Source organism: Scyliorhinus torazame, chromosome 17 (assembly GCF_047496885.1).
Source record: "Scyliorhinus torazame isolate Kashiwa2021f chromosome 17, sScyTor2.1, whole genome shotgun sequence".
Taxonomy (NCBI): domain Eukaryota; kingdom Metazoa; phylum Chordata; class Chondrichthyes; order Carcharhiniformes; family Scyliorhinidae; genus Scyliorhinus; species Scyliorhinus torazame.
Genome location: NC_092723.1, coordinates 160504321 through 160525519, shown reverse-complemented (window position 1 = coordinate 160525519; position 21199 = coordinate 160504321). Strand labels below are relative to the sequence as shown.

At 41.5% G+C, this 21199-nt stretch overlaps 1 protein-coding gene and 1 long non-coding RNA gene across 2 annotated transcripts; one reads left to right on the top strand and one right to left on the bottom strand.

The window, feature by feature from the left end:
• Positions 1-3079: 3079 nt before the first annotated feature.
• On the bottom strand, positions 3080-20968 carry kdelr2b (KDEL endoplasmic reticulum protein retention receptor 2b). Its single transcript, XM_072481504.1, has 5 exons — positions 20769-20968; positions 8374-8474; positions 7759-7917; positions 6563-6815; positions 3080-4065 (listed from the first exon to the last, which is right to left on the bottom strand). The coding sequence occupies exons 1-5, from the start codon at positions 20857-20859 to the stop codon at positions 4031-4033; spliced, it is 639 nt and encodes a 212-aa protein (XP_072337605.1). The 5' UTR covers positions 20860-20968; the 3' UTR covers positions 3080-4030.
• LOC140394328 (uncharacterized) lies at positions 20112-20968 on the top strand. Its single transcript, XR_011935851.1, has 2 exons — positions 20112-20174; positions 20712-20968. It is a non-coding gene; the product is annotated as an uncharacterized lncRNA (long non-coding RNA).
• Positions 20969-21199: the final 231 nt, after the last annotated feature.

Below are 21199 nucleotides of genomic sequence, written 5' to 3'. Positions count from 1 at the left end.
TGTACTTAATATTCCAAATGAGGCCTAACTAAGGCCCTGTACAGCTGCAACATGACTTGCCAATTTTTATATTCAGTGCCCCGACCGATGAAGGCCAGCATGTCGTTATGCCTTCTTGGCACCTTATCCACGTGTTGCCACTTTGTGATTGGTGGACATGCATGCTCAGATCTCTCGGCCTGTCAATACTCGCAAGAGTTCTACCATTTACTGTGTAATTCCTCATGCTTTGGACCTTTCAAAGTACATTACCTCACACCTATCCGGATTAAACTCCATCTGCCATTTCTCCGCCCAAGACTCCAACCAGTTTATATCTTGCTGTAATTGGCTAGAGGCTGCAATATATTGTGGTTGGCCTAATAATAAAAGTACTGCAAAGGCATCCTGGGAGAGTTACATAATACTTGCCACCTCACTTCTCAGGCTTTCGAAATAGCCATTTATAAGGAAGTGAGAAAGGTACAGTGTGTACTGCTACAGACATAACACCTTGAATCAGTGGGAAAGGTGTGTAGTGTGCACTGAATCAGTTCAGTGTAGGCGTGTAGGTTGACCTGGTCACCCAGCTATCAGGGATAGAAGAGAGCACAATGTGAAAGTGGGAAATACTAGTTTGTGAGGGACGTGATGCCCTGAGTTAGAGATTGCTGTTTGTATCCAAAGCAAGTGGGCATCTGCCCAGAACACTACCAAATAATCTTTGTTCTGAGATCAGTGGCCTCTGAAGCATTCTCAGGTTGTCAAGGAACACTAATGCAGTGGAGATTTTGGAAACCGATCACAAGCCTATAGGAGGGGTGTAAACAAATGAGAGCATTAATACTGGAGAATAAAATGTCCTGTTTGTACCTTGATCTGAACAAATCTACAACTTACACGAGCAAGAGGGTGGCACAGTGGTTAGCACTGCTGTCTCAACGCCAGATTCCCAGGTTCGATCCCGGCTCTGGGTCACTGTCCATGTTGAGTTAGCACATTCGCCACGTGTATGTGGGGGTTTCGCTCCCATAACCCAAAGATGTGCAAGTTAGGTGGATTGGCCACACTAAATTGCCCCTTAATTGGGAAAAATTAATTGGGTACTCTTTTAAAAAATAAAAAATAAAATGTTTTTTTAAAGTTAGATGAATTACACAGATGCAGCCCCAACCAGTTAATAAAAATGTATAATTACTCAGCGCAGCACGGTGGCGGTGGTTAGCACTGCTGCCTACAGCGCTGAGGACCCATGTTCGATCCCAGCCCTGGGTCACTGTCTGTATGGAGTTTGCACATTCACCCCATGACTGCGTGGGTTTCACCCCCACAACCCAAAAATGTGCAAGTTAGGTGGATTGGCCACACTAAATTGCCCCTTAATTGGAAAAATAAAATTGGGTACTCTAAATTTATTTACAAAATGTACAATTACTTGAGAAACCATGGTAAAACTATCGCAGAAACTATTTAAACCCAAGTCTGGGGCAGTCATACATTTGATGTCTCCCCCTGCTGGATAATCAAGCATTACACAAGGTATAACATTGGTCCCAAAAACTGGAACATCCAACTCCTTGGACCAGAGGGCTGCAAACATTTGTGGGTTGTGAAAACTATATTGAATTTTCTGTGCAATGGATACAGGATACTTTGAAAACACAAGGCTTTTGCACTGGTAACTATCCAATTGACAAGAAAAATCCACCATAAAATAAACACATTCTCAAGAGAAAATAGGCAGACATCAACCAGAAACGTTACATTTCAGTCAGATCTGCTGAGTATTTCCAACACGTTTTTATTTCAGATTTCCTGCATCTGCAGTATAGTGTTGTAAAACTTAAAAGCCCTTTAGGTAAATATAGTGGTTAGCACTCAAGTAGTTTGCTTCACAGCACCAGGGTCCCAAGTTCGGGTCCCAAGTTCGAATCCCAGCTTGGTTCACTGTATGTGCAGAGTCTGCACGTTCTCCCTGTGTCTGAGTGGGTTTCCTCCAGGTGCTCTGGTTTCCTCCCACAAGTCCCAAAAGACGTGCTGTTAAGTGAATTGGACATTTTGAATTCTCCGTGTACACCCGAACAGGTGCCGGAGTGTGGTGACTAGGGGATTTTCGCAGTAACTTCATTGCAGGTGTCAATGTAAGCCTACTTGTGACAGTAATAAATTATTATTAAATCTATTGAAAAGATTTTTTGTGTTATGTTGATAAACATAGAATGGGAAGCCTTTTGGCCCATCAGGTCTGCACTGAACCTCTGAAAGAGCACCCTACCCAGGCCCACTCCTCTGCCCTAACCCAATTTAACTTGCACATCTTTGGACACTAAGGGGAAATTGAGTATGGCCAATCCACCTAACTTGCGTACATTTGCATTGAGAGAGGAACCCACACAGACATGGGGAGAACATGTGAACCCCCCCCCCCCCCTCCCCAGAGACACCCAAAGGCCAGAATTGAATCTGGGTCCCTGGCACTGAGGCAGCGGCGCTAGCCACTGTACTGCCCTATGTTCTTTACAAAGGAAGAAAGTGCTAGGGGGGGGGGAAGAGAAAGAGCATGAAGCTTTCATCTTTTGGGGCTTTATGTTTTCTGTACAATAGATAAGGCTCTTTTTGGTTTGATTGCTTTTGGACTTCTCCAAAATAAAAATTCCTCTATTTCAGGTTTAGTTCACAAAGTAATATAAGAAAATAGGGCAAGAAAATGAATTGGCTTTTCCAGGACAAAGAATATTGTCAAATTATACAAGGTTCAAGTTTGTGCTTTCAAACTGGAATCCCCTAGATATTACAGGCCTAGGGTCGTTAGATTTCAGCATTGGTTTAATACAATAGAATATGCTCAAGCTATTATGCAATGTTAGCAATGCCTTCCTTTGGGTAGATAACAGCCAGATGGGATATGGACACAACAGAAGGACCACTCACCCATCAATATTTGAAGGGATTTTCCCAATACTTGCAGCCTCCCTACATACACAAAGGTGGATTGAAAACCGCTGCTGATTCAGAGCAAATATCTTCCAGTAGCATCTTGCTCTCAATGCTACATTAAAATTAAAAGTGTACAGCGACATGTTAGAACACAACAGAGAGATATTTTCCATAAAATGTTTATTTGGGGCAGTATCACAAGATATCATGCAACAGCTTAGTGTAAAAAAAAAACACAAGATAAACCCCCTAATGTTTCCAAAGAGATAAGAGTGGTAGCACAGGCCAACGATTCTAAAAGTGATTCGTTCAATAAAAAAAAATCAAGATTAAACTCAAAGTCATATGGTCCCTTGAATATCTAACGTTACACAGTCCAAATCACTTATCAGTCAGTAATATGCACATCTAGTAAGGTTTCTGTGATCTTTATTCTTCATGTTCTATGTTCACAAGAACATATGCCAAAGGACAGAATACATGCATTCCATCTGAAGGTGGTTTAACCACTGATTGAAGAAAGGAAACCTCGTCAGCCAGACAACAAGGCATATTTAATCACATCAGCCTCAAGACAATTCTAGTGTTTAATGGGGGGTGGTGGTGGTGGAGGAAGGAATGAATTATGTTCAAAAAATTTGGCAAATTCAAATAAATAGAGCAAGTGGTTGGAAAACTACATGACCAGCTTTGTGCATTAGATACGGTGTTCTAGGTAATTAAACCGGTCAGTAATTTACAGATTTTATTTAAACAATTTGCACTTAATCCTTGTAAACAGCTAAAGGGAAACCCTTTCAGCATTTCCAATCTAAGCTTCCAAGTTCTTTTTTTAAAACCACTGCAAGTAATTCATCCTTTCAGTAAATATTCCTTTGTAGAAAATATATTTTTACACTGTAATAAAAAGGCAAGATGCATAAAACAGAAAACTGATATTTGTGGTCCACCAGACTACAGAACAGCTGTTGACATTAAGATTAAATGCAATTCTTAAGTGTGTCCCCTTGCTCTCTGTCTCAGGCATCTTACACTCGGTGAGTTTTCTGTTGTGTGGCAATTCTTCCTTTGTCTGGTTGTGACCAACAACAGAAGTTCAGATGATCTTTGGCACTTAAGCTGGTAAACTCAGCTTCTTTCCTTTGAGAACTAAAAAGGAACAAAATTTGGAGTAAAAAAAAAGTCAGAAGATCCAAAGTCACATTCACAAGAACTTAATTGGCAAAGACCTTGCACTTAAACAACACCCCAAATATGTAAAATCACTTCAACTGTATTACTTCAATGTGGAATAATTTATTTTATTCATTAACGGGATGGGGGGGGCAATGGCACATCCACATATATTGCACAGATAGTGGTGAGCCATTTTTGAGAATAGAACGGAGTAGCTTGCTATGCCATTGCAGAGGGCAGTTAAGAGTCAAACACATTGCTCCATGTCTGGAGTCACATAGTCCTAACTAGGCAAGTATGATAGATTTCCTTCCTTAAAAAGGAACCAGAGGGGTTTTAAATACAATTTGGTAGTTATTACTGATACTACCCCGATTTATAATAATCATCGGTTTGTACCAGATAGGCTGGATGGTGGGTTCAGGAGATGGCAAAGGGCAGGAATTAGGAGGATGGGGGATCTATTTATAGATGAGAGCTTTGTGCGAGACTTCTTGAGAAGGCAGGTTCCGGCCTTCCCGCTGCTGCCGCCACGGGGGATACAGGACAGAGTAGTCTCCAGTACCTGGGTGGGAGAGGGAAAGGTATCAGATATTTACCAGGAACTTTTGGAATCGGAGGAAACTCCGGTTGAGGGGGCAAGTGGGAAGACGAGCTGGGAGGAGAAATAGAGGCGAGTCTGTGGGCGGATGCCCTAAGCAGGATTAACACATCCTCATCATGTGCCAGGATTAGCCTGATACAATTCAAGGTAGTCCACCGGGCACACATGACGGTGGCCCGGATGAGCAAGTTTTTTGGGTTAGAGGACAGGTGTGCGAGGTGCATGGGAAGCCCAGCAAATCATGTCCATATGTTTTGGGCACGCCCGAAGCTTAGAGGGTTTTGGCAGGGTTTCGCTAAGGCAATGTCCACGGTACTCAAAACACGGGTGGTGACGAGTCTGGAGGTGCCGATGTTTGGAGTGTCAGAAGAGCCGGGGGTTCAGGGAGTGAAAGAGGCCGACATCTTGGCCTTTGCCTCCCTGGTAGCCCAGAGACGGATCTTATTAATGTGGAGGGACTCGAGGCCCCCCCGAGTGCAGAGACCTGGGTTAGCGACATGTCTAGATTTCTCAGTCTCGAGAAAATAAAGTTTGCCTTAAGAGGGTCAATGGTAGGGTTCACCCGGAGGTGGCAACCGTTCGTTGACTTTCTCAGGGGTAGCAGACTGATTTTTTTTCTTATTGTTGGGGGGGGGGGGGGGAGAAAGAGAGATTGGGATGGGGGGTGGAAATGCTTATTGCACCATGTTTATGTCGCTGTTATTGTTATTATCACAAAAACTTGCAAATACCCTAATAATTTTTTTTAAAGTTATTACTGATACTAGCCTTCTTTTCCAGATTTACTTAACTATTTGAATTCTCCAGCTAACTTAGTAAATAAAAAAAGAACTAGTCTCTGGATTACTAATTCAGTAATGTGTACATTGTGACCTTACCCAGTATGCTACTGTACCCCTTAAGCAAATACAACGACTATTAATCACACAATGACACAGCTGATTGTATTTTGGCTAAGAGTGGAATATAATGACATGGGGCATAAGAACTTCCCCTTTTGAACAGTGCTATGGGTCCTCAAACATACACCCAAACCAGCCCCTGGTTAACATCTCATCTTGAAAGTCAGCAAGGTTTTTTGATACTTTATTTCTGGTCTACATGTGACTCCAGGTCCACATCAAGGGTGGACTCTTAAAAATGCTTCTGAAATGGACTAGCAAGGGCAATTAATGTTGGCAGCCAGCACACCCACATTCCAAGACCAATTTGAAAAAGGTTTCTGCTGAAAATGGTGCTTCCACATTTCACTTGCCCAGAACTAGCATTTCAATCCATTCAAACTTTTAAAATCCCTGCCCCAAAACTCTAGGAACACATCAAATTACACACCATGCCTTTATTTGGATTCAATTTGTTGCTGCTTTCTGTCTTTTTAAAATAAATTTAAGAATACACAATTCTTTTGTTTCCAATTAAGGGACAATTTAGCGTGGCCAATTCACCTAACCTACACAACGTTTTAGGTCTCACCTCCACAGGGTGAATGTGCAATATTTCCGGTTAATGTGGTTCTGCATAATTGCCAAATCCACATGTTAATGCACTTTCATGTATCAAATTTGTAAATAATTACCTATAATTTTTCTAGTATGATTTATACAATGCTCATCTCTTGTAATTCTTGATGACCAAAGACTGAATTTGCAGATATCGCAAATGGATTATTAAGCGGTGTGTCTGGCAGTTTGAACAGTTAAAGACACAGTGGACATAAAGTTTCAAAACAAACATATCAAAAAACCTTGCTGACTTTTGGCAGCATCAGGTGCTTCATTGGGGTTCCCAAATCTATTTTCTTTAAAACAGAGAAATTTCTTCACAGTATTTAATGCAAAAGTAAAATGCAAATCTTGGATTCCTCACCTTTAGTGACGTACAAATAGAAAAAATCACAGTAGAGAACAGTCTGAACCAAGCCAGCCACGATAGCAATGAGGTCAAAGAAACCCTCAAAGTAATAGCGCCAGATCCAGTTGATAAGGTACAGGCCACGATACAAGCCAAGGAAGAAGAGGTAATGAGTCGTGATGGTCTCTGCTTCACCTGTCTTGCTGATCATGAAGAGCTGGGGGAGAATAGCAACTGACTCCAAGTAAATTGAGAACGTCCACAGGATCTGGAAGAGAGAGTTTCTTTTTAAAACCTTTGTTCGGGTTACAACTCCCCTACCATACTACTTTTCATCACCCAACTGCTTTGACTTATTACAACCTCACATTGCAAGTCAAGGCCCCTTCCAAAGCATAGCCCAAACACATGACTTCTACCACCTAGGGCATGTTCAATTCTGCAATGCACAGAAACTACAGTAAATTATGCAACAATCTTCCACCCAATCTTGCACTCACTAAAAATCTGCCACTGGAACCAGTCACCATTCAAATCACAATTGCAGTCTCAACATTCTATCTCCAGTACACCATTGGAGAGCTGTTGAACAGCAGCAAAATATTGGAATTTCAAACACTAGCCAGATGGCAATGGTAGGATATATTCCAAAAATATTAACTCTTCCACAAGCTACAGCTTTTACCAGGGGAAATGGTTTCAATTTTGAAATGAGGCACAAGGTGACAGAACACACAAAATGCATTGAAACACAATTGATAGGGTAATGGATGCAGATTCAATATTCGTCTTCATCGGTTTCGCAATACACAGAGGATACAATACGTATGGTACTGGACCAGCAGACAAAGGCCAATTGAAATTCCATAAGATGTGAAATTGCTCATCTGTGAACTGGTAGATTTTAAAGATCCCATTGTGCGTTCAGGCAGGTTTCACTACAAGGCTGGCACTGGTCTTGCTTTTAGCAACTAAATTGCTAGGCCAATTCACATACAGGACTGAAGTCACATTCAGGACTGGGAGTACACAGTTTGATTCCTTCCCAAAAGGTTCTTTACTTTTCGTCCTTACTTTGCACCGCACACTTTTGATTAAGCATCAGGACAGTGTACAATAGTTTTAAATCAGCAGACGCTAGTATGGGTGGAAAAGAAAGTATTTTCAGAAACAGCTTGAAATCACCTGGAATTCAAGTGGAAATTATTTACCTCCATTGGAGAGAAGTCGTGATTGACAAGGAAAGACAATCCACCTACAGGGACAACCAGAAATTCCACACGGAATGTGTCATGGTTTCCATCATAGGTGGCCTTAAACTTAAAGTAGACCAAGTACACAGTGGCAATGGAACAAGAAATGTAGATAATCTGTTGAAATAACAAAAAACAATGTTCACCGTATGTACAAAAACCCCGATCGAAAGCAAATTTAAGTGATGATGAACATTTGTGTTAGGCATACAAAAGCTCATGGACAACTGCCATTTTTCTTTCTTAGCAAGGTCACACTGAAAACCAAATTCAGGACAGCGATCTCTTCAGCAAAGTGCTCAGATCATTCAAATCTATAATTCAACGCACTTTTAAAAAGAAATTATCAATGAGGACTCTGATTTTGTCTGAGAGCCACAAGGGTAGAAACCAAGGAATATTTAGGGAGTACGGGAGACATGCAACGGTAAAATCCCTCATGATCTTTTCAGAACATAGACAGTATACACAACAGAATGGAAGTAGGGAAGCCAATCCATGAAAAGGGCCATCACAGAAAGGGAATTCCAAGTATTGTGCGCTTGGAAATAATTGAAACAGCTTTGAACTTACCTTCATGGAGCTGTTGTAGAGAGAGATGAAAATAGTGAACAAATCCAGGTATCGAGTGACAAAGACCGATGCAAACAGAATTTGACTCTTCCCAGAGATACCTAAAGAGGAGGAGAATAATAATCTTAGGCAAAAATGCATTCCATTTCAAATGGCAATTTCCTCGGAGCAAAACAGGTATTTGTATGCACAGATCATTAAATACTCAAGGGACTGCTTTCTCAGAATCACAAATTTGCATAAATCAAATTCCTACTGAATTAGCTTGACAGTTCAACTTGAGACATGCTGTCCAAAATATTCCACATTACATTAAACTGGAAACATAGAAGCTGCTAAAGACAGACCAGCGCCCAGCTCGGTCACCTTCTAACATGGTACTCACAATATACAGTGATGGGAGTGGTTGACTAATCATGGCAATCAATCTCCAATTAGTTTATAACAGACTCGCCATGAAGTGATGAAATTCCCAGTGATGGAGAGCTTTGGCTCAAGGTCCAAACATACCAGTTCCTACCAAGCATGTCACACAGTACCATATTCTGTTTCAAATTATTCTATCCCAAAAATAGTAATTTCTGTCAGAAAGCTATTTAATTGAATGAAATACTATCTGCTCCTACTGTTCCATAGGGAGAAATTCCACACATTTAATGTTTCTGCAAATGAGCTTTGAATTTACCAGTTTTCAAAAGGAGGCCCGATTCCACTGTGCGGGACAAAATTAAATAGCGTATGATCGACAACAGGGTTTTTTAAAATTGCGGGTGGGTTGCAGCGTTCCCGATCATGGGAGAAGTGCCCAACAGCCAGGGCTGGCTGTTAAGAATTCTGGCCGCAAATGACTTTTAAATGTGAATGATGCTGTCTTCTTGTCAGAAGTGGCAGCAGAGTGCAGGTCACGTGCCCAGCACACACTGAAGTCACGTGCCCTGTACATGCGAGCTTTTAGCGCAAAGGAGCGATTCATCCATTTTCTAGCTGCAAGCAAGCAAGGCAACAGGACTGTGAAGAACTGAAGAATCATTTTGTTATAAAGAGAGGGCCAGAGACACACACGCCAGGATCTCACAAATGAATCTGTGGGGAGAGCTGCGCAGAGAGTCCATGGCAAGCCAAAGTAGTGCTAGTGTGAGTTGTATACAATGCTCTAGGGCTTAGTAAGAGTTGGTGCAGGCTCGATCAACCAAATGGGCTCCTTTTGCACTGTAGGGATTCTAAGGTTCAATGAGTAGGTGAACAGCCTAAGAAACTGAAATCTGGAATAAAGCAGAATAAAGATGATTTCTTGAGGTATCGCTTTATTGTGCCAATGCAAATCATGATGAAAAGCCCATGTGTGTTATATGCAGGGAAGTACTGGCATTGGATGCTAACTGTGTCTTACTTTGCAAACATATTGTCAATTCGAAATGAACTGAACCTCAAATTGCAGGGGAAGGATGTGCTTTCGGCACTGTGAATGCTTTCCAAAAGTCACTGAATGTTTGGCAAGTGTAAGTAAAGTCAAAACTCATACCCATGTTCTCCACACTGCTACGACACATAGAAGAAAATAATTTCAGATTTTGAAAAAGAGGTGGGTGAAAAATCCTTTCGAGTTTGAGACCCCCGAGTCAATTAACTTACAGCTGACTCCAAATGAAGAAACGGAACTTCTGCGCCTCACCTGTGACAGCACATTAAAAAAAACACCACAAGTCCATGAGGTTGTCAGCATTCTGGAGTCGTGTCTCAGAGGATTACACAGTGCTGAGTAAAACAATCATTTTCTTGCCAGTCTTTCACAACAACCTACATGTGCGAAGTTGGATTTTCCGACCTCAAATATAAAGACAGCACAAAAGAACCGGCTGAACTCTACACCTGATATGCGCATTGCCCTCTCCTCCTGTGAACCTGATTGGAGTGAGATCGTGATAACCAAGCAGGCTCACCTGTTGCATTAAAGGTAAGCGGAAATGGAGAGCTGCGAACGCCAGCCGGCTGGTAAAAGTGGGCCTGGGAAAAAGAATTTGAGAAACACTGATCTACAATATCTAGCTACTTTAGAATAAAAATAATCTCTCCATCTGTTTTCAGGGGAAAAAATGCCTAATTTACATAAACCGTCCTCAACCTAATCCCTGCATTTTATCAATCATTCTATTTGCTTCCAAATAGCCCTTCACTACTGCAACATACTGTATATATCATTCCAAGCGCACTCACCAGAGTGGCAAAAATTAGCACACTATTTAAGCTCAATTATGGCAGATGGAATTTTAATATAAGCAAGTGAGAGGAAAGTGGCAACACAGGTGGAGAAGGTAGTCAAGAAGGCATACGGCATGCTTGCATTCCTTGGCTGGGGCAATGAGTTTAAAAATTGGCAGGTCATGTTGCAGCTGTATAGAACCTTAGTTAGGCCGCACTTGGAATATAGTGTTCAATTCTGGTCGCCATACTATCAGAAGGATGTGGAGGTTTTGGAGGGTACAAAAAAAGTTACCAGGATAGTGCCTGGTTTGGAGGGCATTAGCTACGAGGAGAGATTGGAGAAACTGGGTATGTTCTCACTGAAACGATGGAGGTTGAGGGGCGACCTGATAGAAGTCTACAATATTATGAGGGGCATGGACAGAGTGGATAGTCAGAAGCTTTTTCCCCAGAGGGAAGAGTCAATTACTAGGGGGGATAGGTTTATGGTGCGAGGGGCAAGGTTTAAAGGAGATGTGTGAGGCAAGTTTTTAAAAAATTATACACAGAGGGTGGTGGGAGGCTGGAATGCGCTGCCAGGATAAGACAGTGACTCTTGACAAATATATGAATAGGATGGTATTGAGGGATATGGTCCCCCAAAGGGTAGGGTTTTTTAGTTCAGACGGCAGCATAGTCAATGCAGACTTGGGGGGGCTGAAGGGCCTTTCCCTGTGCTGTAATTTTCTTTGTTATCCATTTTGGACCAAAAATTAATAGATCAGAGTATTTTCTAAATGGAAAGAGGTTAGGTACAGTGGTCGTCCAAAGAGACTAGGGGGTTCAAGTGCACATGCCCTTAAAATGCCAGAAAAAAGTGCAAAACAAAAATCAAAAAGGCTAATGGAAGGTTTATATTTAGAGGACTGGAATATAAATACAGAGGCTTATGCTGCAGCTATACAAAACCCTGGTTAAACCCCAATTTAAGAACTGGGAGCAATTCTGGACACCACAATGCAGGAAGACCATATTGGCCTTGGAGAGAGTGCAAAGGTTTACAAAAATGATACCTGGATTACAGGGATTGAGTAATGAGGAGAAATTACTCTAATTGGACTTATTTTCACTGGAATTTAAGATTAAGGGGTGATCTGATCAAAGTATTCAAGACATTAACAGGGAAAGACAGTGTAGATAAAGATTTTCACTGGTAGGAGATTCTTTAGGGGCATAGTCTAAAAATTAGGGCTAATTCATTCAGAAGAGATGTTAGGAAGAGTTTTTTCCACTCAGAGGGTGGTAGAGGTCCTCTCCCCCACAAACAGCCGTTGAAGCTATTTTAAATCTGAGTTAGATAGACTTTTGTTAAGTGTAGGAATTAAGGGATATGGGCCAATGGCAGGCATATGGAGTTGAATGGCAGGACAGGCTCGAGGGGCTGAATGGCCTACTCTAAATCAAATCTTTATTACTGTCACAAGTAGGCTTACATTAACACTGCAATGAAGAATGAAGTAACTGTGAAAATCCCCTAGTCGCCACACTCCGACACCTATTCGGGTACACAGAGGGAGAATCAGAATGTCCAATTCACCTAACAATCACGTCTTTTGGGACTTGTGGGAGGAAACAGGAGCACCCGGAGGAAACCCACGCAGATATTGGGAGACCGTGCAGACTCCGCACAGACAGTAACCCAAGCGGGAATCGAACCTGGGACCTTGGCGCTGTGAAGCAACAGTGCTAACTATTGTGTTACCGTGCTGTCCTCTGTTCAATATTGACATTTTAATACATCCCAACATCCAAATTGCTTTTCTCATTGCTGAGCCCTGCTGTGATTCCTTCATTTATTGTTAATTGGACTAAGATCCCATCATAGATCATGTAATAGTCCCTTACTGATTTCTGCCCGTGTTAATTAACTTACATCTCTCAACATCTGTTTGATCTACGGAAACATTGCTGGCCCCTTCAGGAGAAAAATGCAAATGAATCTAAACAGTGGTTATATTTTATTAGATTGCTCATGGGGTTATTCAAAACATTAAAATGTTACAAGTGGACTGTCATGTAAAACTGATGTTCTGTGTCATAGCTTCCTGAGCTACACAAGTGAGAAATTGAGATCTTTTTGCAGCCAGATACAATGCGGATTGCTGGCAGTCTGTCCACTTGTGCACAAAAATCAAAATCTGCCTACTGCATGGAAAATGCATTGATTTGACTTGTTTGTTAGGTCAGGAGCTGAGATTACAGACTTTGATTTGTGTGTGTCTCCAGGGTTTGCCATTTTGTAACAGAATGCAGTCCAGAGTACAAGAGATTTAGAGATACACTACAATGAACATTGCAATGAAAAGGACAGCAACTATGAACATAATGTAGTCCAAGGAAAAAAATTGAAGTTATTACTGGGTAGCTAATCAAACTCAAGCTTTAACTTCAGAGGCATTTGCTCACTGATCATCATATTCCCTTTTTTAAAATAAAAATTTAGAGTACCCAATTCATTTTTTTCAATTAAGGGGCAATTTAGCGTGGCCAATCCACCTAGTCTGCACATGTTTTGGGTTGTGGGGGCGAAACCCACGCTAAACACGGGGAGAATGTGCAAACTCCACACGGACAGTGACCCAGAGCTGGGATCGAACCTGGGACCTCGGCGGCGTGAGGCCGCAGTGCTAACCCACTGCGCCACCGTGCTGCTCGATCATCATGTTTTCTGTTAAGTATATTTTTCTATTTACACCAATAAGAACATTTGCACTTAATCCAATTTACATTGATGTCCAAGGAAGCTGAACTAGAAGAATGTTCCTAATGACTTTATTCAAACAGAATCACCGTAAAACCATAATCATTAGTTGGCTGTGCAAATCAAGTTGCAAATACAACCTGGTGCTGCTAGCATCATCGGAGTGATGTCTGCATTGCTGAGCAAGCCACGGCTTACAGTAACTGGATAATTTAGTTGGTAGAAATAAAGTATTGCAAACCGAAAGGAAATGTAGAAACATTACTGAAACATTTACCTCCTCACCTCAATTCAGGGGATCAACATGTGCGCATACTCAATCTCAGACCTCAAACACAGCAGGGGTAGCATGTAGAGACTCATTCAGTTATTTTAAATTATTCAGCACATCAGTTCATCAATAATTTAGCAAATTATTTATCAGGATTTAGCCAATGGGTCAATAAAACTGCTTTTATCACCGTCATACACCAATGCACTTTTGATCAATAATAATCATGCTACTGGCGTGATTTGCATTACCCATTCACTTCAAATTCTAACTGGTCATAAAGTCAGAGCTTTACAGTAGAGAAAGAGAGTTAGGGTCAACCATATACATTAAATTTAGGTTAGTCCTATATTTCTAACTGACACCTGAAGAGGCCAAACTATTATGAACTTACAACAAACATCCTCAACTGAAGTGTTCAACTAGCCCAGCTTTTGCCTTCCCCACATCTCACCCTTACAAAGGCATTGCCTATCAAAGGGAATTCTGGCTAGTATTTCTCTTTTTCTACAGCTGAGATAGCCTGAGATATTTCAGTCTCCTCTCGTCAAACTCTCACTGCATCCTTCAGTTGAACTGTACACTGTTACTGGGTGAGCAGCTAAGAAATTCAAGCAGAACTCTAGGTAAATTCAGTCTCTAGTTTAAAGAGTATTTAGGCCTGCCGACTAACCTCACTTGGCAAAGTCTATGGAAAATTAAATTTAACACAAAGCATTGAAAGCTATTGTTCATTAAACAGCGCTAAATTTCACAAATTAGCTCTCTGCCGAGACAGCCTAGCTTCGAACCAATCAGTCAAAATAAAAGATTCACACATGCATTAATAAAAACATAAACTGTTTTAAATAAGAAGAATTTGAGTGATGCATACTTAAACATAATTTATTGGAACCTTACATAAACAGATGCAAACATACAGCCTGAAACGGTACCCGTCGAGAAAATAAACTGCAGTGAGCATATTCACTCGTTCCTAGATGGATTTAATTTGAGAACTGCTTTTGTACATAAAGATTGGTTTATTTCAGGGAGCAATAGGGAGAATTTATTCTAACTTTATTCAACTGAAATGCAATGATCAACACCTGTATTTTACAAGCAATGCGATGTAGTTGGAAACATTTATATTGAAAGCAACAGCAATGAAACACATGACAATGACTTGTCACTTCATAAATACAGGCTCAACTATCATGGGTCATAATATATGCCTTTTTGCAACGCATATTTATTCGGATATATCCAGGATTTAATTCAATCTGATGCCGTGCAGCAGCTGCTATGGACATTTTGAAACTAGTCTGATTTTAAAGTAGCGAAGGAAAATAATTAAAACATTTAACTTGGAGATCAGACCTGGGATCTGTATTAGTCTTTAAATCCTGGGTCAGATTAGCTTTCTGGTTGTAATTTAGTATTTAATCTTCAATACGCGTAAGGAGGGAAAGATGCTCACCTGGCTAGCTTCCAGAGCTGGAGCAGACATCTCAACTACTTTAGTACAAAATGGCATTAAAATAAATCAACCAGACATGGAAAGTGAATCCAGTGGTAACAAAGTGACATTTTACAATATGTAGCTTTAGCACAGGATTTACAAAATGCTTTCTGTTGCAAAGCATTTTCAGAGAAAAATATGTTCCATGGTAATAGAGAGGGAATGATAAATAGTGAGAATATCTACTTAGGATAAGTGGAGAAAACAGAAGCTGCACTGCTTTGGTTTCACAATGCATGCATACGATTTAAATACTTAAAAACTGGGACCCAGATTAATTAACAAAGTGGCTTAACTCTTCTCTCAAGCCAATTTCAAATCCCTCTCATTGCAATGTAACAAGGGCCTGTATTGCACAGATGAGATATGGCTGGCACCAAAACCACTGAAAAACTGTTCAGGGATACTGTATACTGATCGCCAGAGGAAGCCCCAGAAGCAAGCAGTGTGCTTTGTGTAATCATTGTTCGAACAGGAAGTCAGCTTAGTTTTTTTCCCCTTGATAATAGTAATGGCAGAAAAAGTGCAAGTGCATAAACATGACAGAGTCACTGACCGGTATTTAACTGCCCTGCTTCAGTCAGCTACTATGCCTAATCCCGAAGAAAAAATAGGAACTGACACCGACCAAACCCATGGAAAGAAAAGAGGGAGTTGAAGCATTTTTACGCATTTCATCTTCTGGACATCAAAGCATTTCCACTGACATTATCATTTTTCAGAAGATTTTGTATTGATACAGGTTGAGGGTAAATATAGGCCAGGACACTGGAAAACTCTCCAGCTCCTCTTCAAAATAATATAATGGGATCTATAGGGTCAGCACGGTAGCAGTGGTTAGCACTGTCGCTTCACAGCGCCAGGGTCCCAGATTCGATTCCTGGCTTGGGTCACTGTCTGTGTGGGTTCTGCACGTTCTCCGTGTCTGCATGGGTTTCCTCCAGGTGCTTGGGTTTCGTCACACAAGTCCCGAAAGACATGCTGTTGTACATTCTGAAATCTCCCTCAGTGCACCCGAACAGCTGCCGGAATGTTGAGACTAGGGACTTTTCACAGTAACTTCATTGCAGTGTAAATGTAAGCCTAATGGTGACAATAAAGATTATTATTTTACATCTACCATGAGAACAGACGAGCTCTCAATGTTAACATTGAATAGTCTAGATCGTGCAAACGGGGCTTAAACCCACAACCTACCAACACATAAAAATGCTGTCATTGTGATAGACATTATGATAGTTGTTAAATTATCTGCAAATAGTTATGGCAAGGAGGACTAGAAATGCTTGTTGAGGTGCTTCACAAGCATTTGAGGGAATTGCGAACTCTCATTAATTAACATTCTGCAGTTGCCAGAGATCAGACGACACAAACAGTCCAAAGCAACAAAATACACCCATAATTTTCTCCAATCCCAATGACGCGAAAAATGCTCCCTTGAATATGAACAAATTCCTGTCAGATTGTTGGTACAGGGCAAGGGCAAATCACATTACTGATGCTACACTTTAGCAATAGATGTACACATCCATCTTGGATAACCATCACCATTAAAGATATTTAACAAATACTGTTAAGGCAAATAATCAATTGGGGAACAATATTTCCTTCTTTCTTACCCCAGTTGAACTTTGCCTTTTGTAATCCATACTGAGAAAAAATGTTAGGTTATCAGCCTAGATATGCTGTTTTAGCCTGAAACCAGGTGTTGGTGACTGCGCATTTGGATCAGTCGCACTGTAGCAACACTGAAGATGGAACTCAAACATACTCCTCCGAAATCTCAAAACCGGATTAGAACCGGAGGGGCGAAATGCTTAATTCCCATAGCCTGTTTAAATTTGCATATCAGGAAGCTACTCCACCCAGGCTCTTTTGAGAAACGAACCTTCCAAATGTGTTCAACATTAGCCGTATCACTAGACATCAGGAAAACAGAAGAAGCCAAGGGTCAGTTTGACAATTGGCCAAAAGTAAAATTTGTCATATCGCTCAAATTATCTAAGAGCAGGAAATGGAATTCTTTCAGTAACACCAGTAACACATGGTGCAACAACTGTCACTCAATTATATACAGACCCAAAACAGTCCAACTCCCCGAATAGTTTATGGTAGCAAATTCATACATCATATTTACACTTGCCAACCAGAAAATAAATCCACATGGTCATTAACCACTGGTCAGCGATGAACACAAACATTGGCATATTTAAAATGTGACATGCTATATGTTAATGACAACTGAGGAATAAGCAAATTCCAGTACCTGGGAGAGTCGCATCAGAAGGTGATCAATGATACCCAACAATATCATTCTATGACTCAGTAGTCTTTGGAATAGGGACATTAACCTACAAAGCAACATCCCCATTGTTCCCTGTGAGCAAAAGTATTAGCGCTTTAAGCCAGCTGATAAATGTATAAATACACAATTTATTGTAAACAGAACAAAAATGTTAAACTGGAAGTACATGATTACAGGCAAATCTAACCAGGTCTCCAGATAATGTGTCTAGGAAGTATGCAGCTGCTATAAATTTTCACAGCCAATATTTTGTGTTTTAAATATATACGCCACCACAAGGACAGCCATAACTTTTTTATTCATTAAAAAAAAAAACAGCCCCCCCCCCCCCCCAGCAAACACCTTGCTGACAGGACTTGAGGTACTTCAGCTGAGAACTAGCTAATATAAAGCTTTGTTCCAGACCATTCAGGAGAGATGTTAGGAAGCATTTCTACACACAAAGGGTGGCAGAGGTTTGGAACTCTCTTCCATAAGCAGCACCTGATCTTAGATCAGTTGTTAATTTTAAATCAGAGATAGTTAAATTTTTGTTAAGCAAAAGGTATTAAAGGGACATGAACCAACGGTAGGTATATGGAGTTAGACTAGCGATCAACCATGATGAATGCCGGAGCAGGCTAGAGGGCTTAACAGCCTACTTCTGTCCCTATAAAAAGGGCCACTGAGATAAAGCGGTCAGGAGATGAAGTGATACCTTTCAGGGTGGACACTAACATTCCAGAACTGCAAATATTTTGTATCTTTAATGCTTCAATTAATGCAAGAAAAAATACATATTTGGGTACGGTAAAATGCTTTGAGTTTGAAGCAGATAGTGGTTGCCAGATCAGAGTTGCAACCCCTGACTTTAATCTACACAAACATTTCTGCTTCTCACAGAAAACAGAATTGCAAGGTGATAAGAAAATAGCTTGTGATAAGAAACAGTGTAATTCAAGTTCTTTAGACTGTCATAGGAGGCAATGGAGATCTACAATACAATCAAAAAGGAGTGGGCTGCTTTCTATCCATACATATGCTTCCTTGAACTATACAGTTACTTTCATGCTTATGCCTCACAGATAGATTAGTCAGAATCTTGGATTTTATCTGAGACATGTTTCAAGATCCACGCAAGGATAGATGGAAGACCAAGCTAGTCGTTCCTCGGAACTCACTGCCGGAGGTGGTGTTGGAAGCAGGTACGGTAGTGACAACATTTAAGGGGCGTCTTGACAACTACATGAATAGGATGGGCCTCCCATCCATTGACTCCATCTACACCTCCCGCTGCCTGGGGAAAGCGGGCAGCATAATCAAAGATCCCTCCCACCCGGCTTACTCACTCTTCCAACATCGTCCATCAGGCAGGAGATACAGAAATCTGAGAACACGCACGAACAGACTCAAAAACAGCTTCTTCCCCACTGTCACCAGACTCCTAAATGACCCTCTTATGGACTGATTTCATTAACACTACACCTGTATGCTTCATCCGATGCCATTGCTTATGTAGTTACATTGTATATGTTGTGTTGCCCTAGTATGTATTTCCTTTTCATGTATTTAATGATCTGTTGAGCTGCTCGCAGAAAAATACTTTTCACTGTACCTCAGTACACGTGACAATAAACAAATCCAATCCAATTAGAGGGATACAGACCAGAACGTTTTAGGTTAGATGGGCAGCATCGCTTGGAGGGCCGAAATGCCTGTTCCTGTGCTGTATTTTCCTTGGTTCTTTGAAAATGACAGCATATTGTATAACTCATTGATGGAACCTGAAGGGATAACCCGTCACCAAGGACTTGCGGTTTTATCCACTTAGCTGCAGTGCTCCAATTGGTCAGGTTGTCCTAGCTGAACAAGCAGCGAGAAAATTATGCTGGCAGTTGCAGTTTTACCTAATTGTACTCAGATTCACTTGGGAGGCCAAAACCAAGCTGTTCACTTAAGCAATTCAACAACTTAGTGGTGCAGCAGAAAATTTTACCACTGAGAAAAAGAGTCTCCAAGCATGTTTTAAACCTGAACATTCCGAAGTGAATCGGATGCAGTTTATACGCATGCGTTATAAGTGTCAATCAGAGATGGGGAAGCAACAAAGACTATGATTTACAAAATGCCGCGAAGCTTTCACTTCTCACCGTGGAATGCCCACATCAACCCAAAGGTTTGCCGTACTAAACACTTATCAACATGAAAGTTGAAATCTCTCATACGATGTGCACACGTATTTTCCTTTGCATGGTGTGGGAGACTTTCAGCTGCCTCGCCACACCTACAAACGGCTGCCACGTCAGAGCAGGACAGGCAAACTACTGGTCACAAGATGGAGAGAGAGCAGAAATAAAACTTCCGAGGATTAAACAGTACAAAACCTTTACGAGCAATCGTTGTACAGTGACAGTTAGCCCCTTTTGAGCACAAACCGGAGTTATTATTTCCACGCATGCCACAAAAGCAGAACTTGAAGAGAAATTAATTTCTAAACTAGCTAAACCAAAACACTGCGGATTCTGGAAATTTAAAATAAAAACAGAAAATGCAGGGGAAATTCAATAGGTCTGGGCAGCAACTGTGGGGAAAGACAGAAGGTTTCGAGTCCGATTCTTCAGGTCTGAAGAGTGATACTGATTGGAAACGTAAACTCTTGTTTTTCTCTCTCCACAGATACTGTAAGAAGTCTTACAACACCAGGTTAAACTTGATGGACTTTAACCTGGTGTTGTAAGACTACTTACTGTGCTCACCCCAGTCCAACGCCGGCATCTCCACATCATGTCCACATATACTGCCAGTGAGTTCTTCCAACATTTGTCTCTTCTAACTTTGTAACGAATTATGTGCAAAATAATTCCATCTTACCAACTTTTTAAAAAAGCTACAAGAATAAATATTTTATAGAAAAAATGATAGCGCCTATTACAAAAATGGAGTGGTAGTAATATGACAGTCTGAGAATGAGTCAATTGACTCGGAGTGGCTATGGGTGGGACACTGACTATATCAGGTAACAAGGCTCATGTGCAGTTGCTCCGGGCTCACTGCACTAACCGAGGGGGAAATGAGGCGAACCCCCGGCCCAGAAGAGGATGGGAGACATCGGGCATCACAATTCCGACCACCCACCCCTCGCCACATCACCCACACTTTCTACACGTCAACAAGTATTTAGAACAAACCGATGGAATTAAGGGATATATATTATGATTGATCCTGTTGGTATCACGGAATTGTGGCTTAAAATTAATTATTAACAGTGTAACATGCTAGCACAGAGTAATAATGCTAATTATTACTTTTTAAAATTAACTCCCTCTTCCTCCACTCCTAGGGCCTTGCGATCCCCCCCACCTCTCATAGCAACAGAAGGTGCGAGTAAGGAACCTACCAGCGCACGACCGGGTCTTCCATATCTTCAGCAGCAGGATGATGATAGCCACTAAATGCGACACATCGCCAGCCAGCCGAAAGATATTCATGGTGGGGCGAGCAGAAAGAGTGAGAAACAGAGAAAGAGCCCGAACCGAAAGCTCGTCCGACAGCTGAGCAGGAAAAGCTCCTCCTTCTGACGGACGGCCCCCTCAAAATGGCGGCGGCGGCGACGTGGCCCGGGGACGTGGCCAGCAGCGCGCCGCATCATGGGATACGTGCCAACGTCATCGCCTCCAGCTCTTCGCCGTCCCTGCCCGGGAACGGTTCGCCCCTCCCCCCATGGAAAAGCAACGCCCCTCAGTGGAGAAAGCCACGCCCTTAACCAACCACCCCAGCCAACCTCTTCCCCCCCCCCCACACACACACAACCCCAACCTCGAAAGGGCC

Bases quoted from the DNA above. Each gene is read 5' to 3' on its own strand.
- kdelr2b (XM_072481504.1), bottom strand. From the start codon at position 20,859: ATGAATATCTTTCGGCTGGCTGGCGATGTGTCGCATTTAGTGGCTATC. The intron at 7,918-8,373 runs GTAAGTTCAAAG...TTATTTCAACAG, and splicing joins TCTACAACAGCTCCATGAAG to ATTATCTACATTTCTTGTTC. The intron at 6,816-7,758 runs GTAAATAATTTC...TCTCTCTTCCAG, and splicing joins ACGACTTCTCTCCAATGGAG to ATCCTGTGGACGTTCTCAAT.